Here is an 8,234-nt window from a genome sequence, read left to right as displayed (position 1 = left end):
ACGGGTAATTAACAAACGACCAGAGACGTAACAATACTATATAATAGGCATTAACTCTAACACTTTACTATAACACTTAGTCTAGCGAAGACTGATTTTACCAATCACCGATCAATGCGTATCATTAATCAAGCATTTTCTTTCTACAGTTATCACACATTTCAAATATCAAAAATGTCCTAGACGGAGCTTACGATTGAAGACTCTGTGTACACTTCCTTTACTTCACTCTTGTTGTTACAGGAGAATATAATAATGATAAAGAACACGATGGCAGCTGCCCCAATACCGACTGCATAAGGCCACCATTGAACAGGCTCGTCTTCTGTCCTTGGAACTCTTCTAAAGTGAGCGGCAACTATATTAGATATCTTACCCTTGTTATTGCTATCGTCAAGAGCCCTCAAAGACAAGTAAACATCTGTATAATTACTTTCCATCGAACAGTTATTTGCGTCTACGTTATGAATGGTGTCAGGAATTTTCACTGTTAATTCTTGTTCTTCACCCGGAGGGAGGGGAGTGAGGCTACCTTTTATTAAGAGGCTCTCATTAAAACTGTCTAGTTCATGAAAGTAACTAATCAAATTTTTCATTATGCCACTTGCTCGCAGGTCGATGGATGAAGCTGAAACAACATAAAAACGTCAAGTTTTACGTCATAAATATACGAAAAAACAAACAAACAAACTACAGTTTGGACATTTCTTTCAATAACCAATCTTACTGGAGGTCAATAATAATTTGGAAATATCATAAAGATCGTTAAATTAAATTTTAAAGACCATTAATACACGAGAATATAGATTACAAAATTTATAAAGATTTACCTTCAACTGCCCTTATGCCCCAAAGGTGTCCATTTTTTTCTCTGTAATAAAAATTGTCAACAACTACCAAAAAATACACCTGATTCTATACTTTGTTTGGTGAAAGTTATTAGGGAGAAAAAAATTCAGCTTTAAAATGAGTGACATACAGGGACTTGTTGGTCTTTACAGTAAAAAAATAATATTTTTTAAAATGAGTGACACACAGGGACTTGCTGGTCTTTACAGTACAAAAATACTATTTTTAAAATGAGTGACACACAGGGACTTGCTGGTCTTTACATTAGTAAAAATAATATGTTTTTAAAATGAGTGACATACAGGGACTTGTTGGTCTTTACAGTACAAAAATACAATTTTTGTAAATGAGTGACATACGGGGACTTGCTGGTCTTTACAGTAAAAAATAATATGTTTTTAAAATGAGTGACATACAGGGACTTGTTGGTCTTTACAGTACAAAAATACAATTTTTTGAAATGAGTGACATACGGGGACTTGCTGGTCTTTACATTATAAAATAAATAATTGTGACATGCTATTAAGTGTTAATACGCAGTAAGTTATTGTTACTTTTATGTTTGCTTTTTATGAATATTTACCCACTTTTTACCAGAGGCAACCCACAGTTCCTATGGTCTCTTCTAACACCCCTCCCCCCCGAAAAAAATGTTTTACCATGCTTGAAAAGTGTCTTCTGCATATTATCGATGTCTAGACAATATACCAGATGTCGCTACCACATCTTCGCTTGTTTTAGGATTTTTGCAGAAAGCTACATAAGGGCTATCTGTACTAGCCCTTTCCTAGTAACAAACTAGAGGGAATGCAGTACTTACTGTCATCTCTTGGGCTGTTTTTGTGGAATTAGACCGCCACTCCTATAGCTCACCCATGGTACCAAAAAGTGGAGTGAATTTTTGTGGCAACTGGACACGAACCATGAACACTTGAATTCAAAGTCTGGGTTTCATAACCACTAAGCGACACCCAGCCCATTCCACTACTCTATATTGTGTTAAAAATAACAATTTGCGTTTTGTTTCTTCTGATAAATATTTAATCTAAATTACCGGATCTTCCTCCATTCACCTTCAGGATACCAATAACAGCATTAAACCATTTTTGTTTTGTTTGTTTGTAATTAAGCGCAAAACTACATAATGGGCTATCTGTGCTTTGCCCACCACGGGATGGAAATTCGTTTTTAGCGTTAAAAGCCTTCCGACTTACCGCTATGCCACTGGGAGGCAGGAAGAAGCTTTGTATAAACTAATCTTGACATGATATTGTAGTAAAAAAATCATATCTTACCATTGCCAATATCCAAGTCATCGCCGGGAGACGTCCATCTTAGGGTCACCAGGTTGATGTTGTTCTCTTGTTCTAAGGAGATTATTTTCAAGTCTGTAACTCGAGCAGGTGGCATCACGTCAACTTCGGGAAAGAAACTGTCAAGTCGTAAAGCGCCAGCATTCGAAGTCCTTTCGAACATCTCGGCAGGTTCGCCACCAGAGGTCATAGACCGTAATGGTTTCTCAGTTGGTTTACCACCAGGGGTGATAGACTGTGATGATTTCTTGTACACGATAAAATCGTCTTTTGGAAAAGTTGCTGAGGCATCTATTTTTCCACGACCTGGCGGCAAGATAATGTAAAATATTCCTCAAGATATTTAAAAACATTTGAAATAGTCTAGTCTTAACGATCTTCTTACGTTACTTGATTAATCTAATTGGTAATAGCTCGTAAGTGAAGCACTATAAGCAAGCATTTCACCGAGCTAGCGACAATTTATAAGTAATTACACAACATACAAATTTGTGGCAGGAATTTAAGTTTATTATCGTTCGAGCCTCATAAGGATGTTTATGGCATGAAAGACAACCCGGAATGTTCACAAACTTATCTTTCTCTTCACCCATATGTCATAAATAATCGGATTCCAGCAATGGAGGTTAAAGAAGCTAAACAGCCAATCACAGAGAACCATTTAAATAACGTTAGAATAATGTACTCCTGGTTTTGTTTTCTGTGGTGGTCATAGTGGTTAAAGTGTTTGGCCTGTGAATCCGAGGATTCGTAGTTCGCATCCTGTTAATGTAAAAACACTCCACACTTTGGGACCATAGGTGCGCTATAAGTGACTGTCAAATCTCACTTTTTGATCAAACAAGAGTAGCCAAAGAGGTGGCGGTGGGTGCTATTTGCTAGCTACTTTCCATTTAGTCTATTTATTTGTTTGTAGTTTAGCACAAAGCAAAATAATGGGTTATCTGTGCTGTGCCTACCACGGGGCTCGAAACCCGATTTTTTTTGCGTTATAAGCCTTCAGACTTACCGCTGAGCCACTAGGAGGCTCCAAGTAGATGGCGTGCTGTGTTAATAAAAAGGATGATACTTGCGATATATATTTTTGTTGCACTGGACATCGCAATGTATGTTTATCTATTTCAGATAATTGAATCACTATTTTAAATTTTATTAACAGAGTGACTTATACTGAAATTAAAATAATGAGGATTTTGTTTTACCTTTTGGGTTTTTTGAATTCGTGATGGGAATTAGGGAAGATGACTTGCTTCCTTGAGTTACTTTTGCACTTCCTTCATTGATGGCGTGTGTTTCGATTGCGTATCGTCCGTTACTGTTGAACTGTGTTAAAAAACCCGAATATATTCCATCATTGCTAGTAACGTCGGGACCTGAAAACATAGAATATTCAGAAGATATTGAAGTTTGATTCACAAACGTGCATGTATAATGTGTTTTTTACAGCTATTTTTACAAAGAACTTTTAAAAAATGCTACCGGTAGTGAAACGCTGAAGCCAAAAGTTGCATTATAAAGACTTAAGATTATATATATATATATATGGCCTAGTTAATAGTAAGGTTTTAAGAAAACACAGATGCTTTTTTAAGAGTTTAAAATAATTATACTTTACATGGATTTAGAAATCTGATTTCTTGTATAGCCTAGTCATAAAATTTTAACTTTTTGTTCTAATTAACGTCTTTATTTCATATCCAAACAATCTCCTCTTTGTAACAAAACTTTACTCAATGAGTGTGCGTCGCATTGGTAGGTTTTTTTTTTTTTTATTAAGATGTATTCATTCGCAACCTTCGTTTTTTTTTAAAACAGACAGTAACTCTTAAGTTCGCCGATAGAGACATTTGATGTTCTTAATGGGCGTCTTTTTCACATTTATCAGTTTCATACTAGTGTCTTAACAATGTTCCGGTTACGAGATAAAGGTTAGCCCTATTGGAAAAAAAAAGTCTAGTGTTAAAAAAATATAATAAACATTTTGTTTGTTTGTAGTTGAGCTACACAAAATGCTATGTGTGCTCTGTCCACCACGGGTATCAAAACTCGGTTTCTAGCGTTGTAAGTCCCCAGACATTCCGCTGTGCCGCTAGGTTTGTTTGTTTGTAATTAAGCACAAAGCTACACAATGGGCTATCTGTGCTCTGTCCACCACGGGTATCAAAACTCGGTTTCTAGCGTTGTAAGTCCCCAGACATTCCGCTGTGCCACTAGGTTTGTTTGTTTGTAATTAAGCACAAAGCTACACAATGGGCTATCTGTGCTCTGTCCACCACGGGTATCAAACCCGATTTCTAGCGTTGTAAGTTCGCAGACATTCCGCTGTGCCACTAGGTTTGTTTGTTTGTAATTAAGCACAAAGCTACACAATGGGCTATCTGAGCTCTGCCCACCACGGGTATCGAAACCCGGATTCTAGCGTTGTAAGTCCCCAGACATTCCGCTGTGCCGCTAGGTTTGTTTGTTTGTAATTAAGCACAAAGCTACACAATGGGCTATCTGTGCTCTGCCCACCACGGGTATCGAAACCCGGATTCTAGTGTTGTAAGTCCGCAGACATACCGCTGTGCCACTAGGGGGTAAACATTTTGTAAACTGCCCTGGCGTTTAAACGATGAATTAACATACGTTACAGCAAATTTCTAATCAGAATCAGAAAGTTCACTAACAAAACATTGCCATTAACGGAAATATTATAAAACATAAAAGCAAATATTAAAAGTAAAAATATTCTAAACTCTCTTACGGCAAAAGAATTAGTGCGGCATATTTTCACAAAGAATCAGGTAATATAGCACAATTAAATTTAAATAAGATCTGACATTTGACGACAGTGATAATCTATTGAACGTACCCACTCCGTTATCTCTAAGAAAGACATGAACTGGTGACCCTGTTGGGGGGTGAATCGTTGCTTTGACAGCAGCTCCAATAACCGCGCTGTACCCTCTTTTCACTTCAGCGTACACTTTAGCATAAGAAGGGTAAGTTAGTTGAATTTCACTTAACCAAGACCGTAAGCGTATTGGTTGTATTACAATATCTTTCGGTTCGGAGAACAAAGAGAAATAAACCACAGCAACAGACGATCCACCAATCCTTTTAATTTCTGCTATCCACTGTCCAGTCTGTAAAATAATAGTTACTTTATATTTATCAAATCAGACAGTCAGAAATTTTAATGAAGAAATGAAAGCCAAGCTTGGAGGAGAGAAAGAACGAAACGTACGACAAGCATGCCTAACAAAGTGACAAAGTACATGTTCTCCAATGTTGCGAGTCTTAGTTTCACTTATTATTAAGTATTTAAAAACGAAATCATGGAATTGGTTGAATTTAAATTAACGCAACTTTTCTGTCTTTTTTGTTGTTATCCTAATACCAAAAGTACCAACATTAATTTAACAGAACACTGATATTTGTTTAATATAACAAATAACTAAATATGGAGATTATGTACGATTCGGTAATGGTTCATTAGATAAGCGACTTAACTAAATTTCGAACGTTGATAACACCAGTTATTAACACATGAGATTTATGAAGGCGGGGTTACGTATCTCTAGATACCTTACCGATCATCTGATATGTGGTATTGTGGCTACTCCAACATGTTAAATAACACTAGTGATTAACACATGAGATTTATGAAGGCGGGGTTACGTCCCTCTAGATACCTTACCGATCATCTGATATGTGGTATTGTGGCTACTCCAACATGTTAAATAACACTAGTTATTAACACATGAGATTTATGAAGGCGGGGTTACGTCCCTCTAGATACCTTACCAATCATCTGATATGTGGTATTGTGGCTACTCCAACATGTTAAATCACTTACGTTGTTCAAATATATCATATTTTTGTTTTCCTGTATAGAACTGCCAGAAAGATGAACAACATTTTTGCCTGAGGTCAGAAGTCAGAAAAGAACTATTCGAAACATAGTTATAAAAATAAAGTTAACTATAGATATTTTTTTTAACACCCTTCTTTCTTTGTCCATTGTTGCTCAAAACCACGGGTGTGTAAAAATAGCATTTCAGATCCTTTTGTCTCCTACATACTACTGCCCAAGACGCCTTTTGTACAATACCAGAACTCATCGTTTTTGGAGTTTAAACCGTAACTATTCGAAACATAACCTCTTGTTGGAGTGCAGATTTACAAACTGGCATATCTGCGCTATGTTCAATCATAGATCATAAAGGAAGTATAACGTTTTTTTTACTGTTAAATATTGTTTTTATTTCGTTGTGGAGTAGTGCCGAGAATTATTATACCTATAGAATTCGAATACTGCTTTTATGATTTTCTTACCTAAATATATTTTTCAATAAACGAACTACGTTATTACCTCAGCATTAGGAATTTTTACTAGTATCCTCAGTTTGACTTGAGAGTCCTTGGTGAACTCGGAGCTGTTCGAGTTGTAGATCTGTCCATTTGGACTTCTTAGTATAACAATGACATCTCTGATTTGGTGACTCACGAAAGTGAAAACAGTATTTTTCCCCAGTTCTTTATCTAAAAATATTCTCTTTTCAGCTACATGACTAATCAGTTGAATAATGGTGTCAGCTATCTGGAAATAAACGTAATAAACTGAAATTTGTTAAAATTTTATCGTAAAATTAATGAAAACACAGCATTTTTATTACCTACTTTAAGTGAGTGTTTACATTTTGTTGTATAAATAAGTAATAAATGTTAAAAATGCTTCGAAACTCAATAATGTATCCTAGTTTGAATAAAAACACAATCTATTAATAGTTCAGAAAAAGCTGTCACCCCAGATTTACTGTTTCCGAAGAGACCAATAATAGTAGAAGTATCATTACTGTGTATGTCAATTCAAAAGTTCACGGAGATGTGTTTTCAAATTTATTTCTCAAGTTTAAATGCATTTATACAGGGATAAGTATTTTTTAGATATTGGTAACCTTATTATCTTTACTATACAAAAAGGTCATATAGAACCCACCACTAGGTGGCTAACCATGGATATGAAAGAGCACTCACCAGGAAATGTATCAAGTACAGCTCATCAACAGTGGCTATATTATAATGCAATCTTTGTAACGAAACCAGATCTTAAAGTATGATACAAAAAAAAAAGGTCGTAGCTGCTTCTCTGATATAACTGTTCTCTTTTCGGTGCCTTTTTTCAAACTGTAAACTTGTTTCATTTTCAGCAACTGAGCTTGTTTGTTTTTAATTTTACGCAGAGCTACACGAGGGCTAGCTGCACTAGTCGTCCCTTATTTAGCAGTGATAGACTAGAGGTAAGTTAGCTAGTCAACACCGCTCACTCTTGGGCTACTCGCTCACCAACGAATATTGGGATTGAACGCCACATAATAACGCCTTCACGGCTGAGGGGCGAGCATGTTCGGTGACAGGGATTCGAACCCGCGACCTGCATATTGCGAGTCGAGCGCCATCAAGCTATGCTATGCTCAACACCTGGCTTACAATCACTTTTAGGATACGGTTAATTTAGTCAGAATTAAACCATATATTCTAAATTTTTTAAATTATAGCTTATAGCACGTTTACTTTTTTAAATAAAGTCTTAAGACTGTTAAGACTGTCTTCGTGAAAGCTAAGTGTTTCACCTATCTGTTGATAAGGAGCTACATGAATAATGTACATAAGTAAGAAACTAACTTAAACAGAGCTAGAATCTTCGTCTGCTTGAGATGTAATTGAATTCTTTATATAAGTAAGAAACTAATTTGAACAAAGCTAGAATCTTCGTCTGATTGAGATCTAATTGAATTCTGTATATAAGTAAAAAAACTAATTTGAAGAGAGCTAGAATCTTCGTCTGCTTGAGATGTAATTGAATTCTTTATATAAGTAAGAAACTAATTTGAAGAGAGCTAGAATCTTCGTCTGATTGAGATCAAATTGAATTCTGTATATAAGTAAAAAACTAATTTGAACAGAGCTAGAATCTTCGTCTGCTTGAGATCTAATTGAATTCTGTATATAAGTAAGAACTAATTTGAACGGAGCTAGAATCTTCGTCTGCTTGAGATCTAATTGAATTCTGTATATAAGTAAAAA

At 35.8% G+C, this 8,234-nt stretch overlaps 1 protein-coding gene across 1 annotated transcript in view; it reads right to left on the bottom strand.

The window, feature by feature from the left end:
- Positions 1–29: 29 nt before the first annotated feature.
- Positions 30–8,234, bottom strand: part of LOC106463894 (calcium-activated chloride channel regulator 1-like) — a 28,674-nt gene continuing 20,469 nt past the window's right edge. The window contains exons 9-13 of the mRNA XM_013923973.2: positions 6,520–6,747; positions 5,017–5,290; positions 3,365–3,535; positions 2,145–2,468; positions 30–628 (exon numbers count right to left, since the gene is read on the bottom strand). Coding sequence (XP_013779427.2) covers positions 180–628; positions 2,145–2,468; positions 3,365–3,535; positions 5,017–5,290; positions 6,520–6,747 — 1,446 coding nt within the window. The 3' untranslated portion in view covers positions 30–179. The remainder of the gene's footprint in view (positions 629–2,144; positions 2,469–3,364; positions 3,536–5,016; positions 5,291–6,519; positions 6,748–8,234) is intronic.

The sequence above is a fragment of the Limulus polyphemus genome, unplaced genomic scaffold (genome assembly GCF_000517525.1).
Source record: "Limulus polyphemus unplaced genomic scaffold, Limulus_polyphemus-2.1.2 Scaffold1511, whole genome shotgun sequence".
NCBI classification, from domain to species: domain Eukaryota; kingdom Metazoa; phylum Arthropoda; class Merostomata; order Xiphosura; family Limulidae; genus Limulus; species Limulus polyphemus.
The sequence above is the reverse complement of the archived record's forward strand: the minus strand, read 5'-3'. Positions and strand labels throughout refer to the sequence as shown.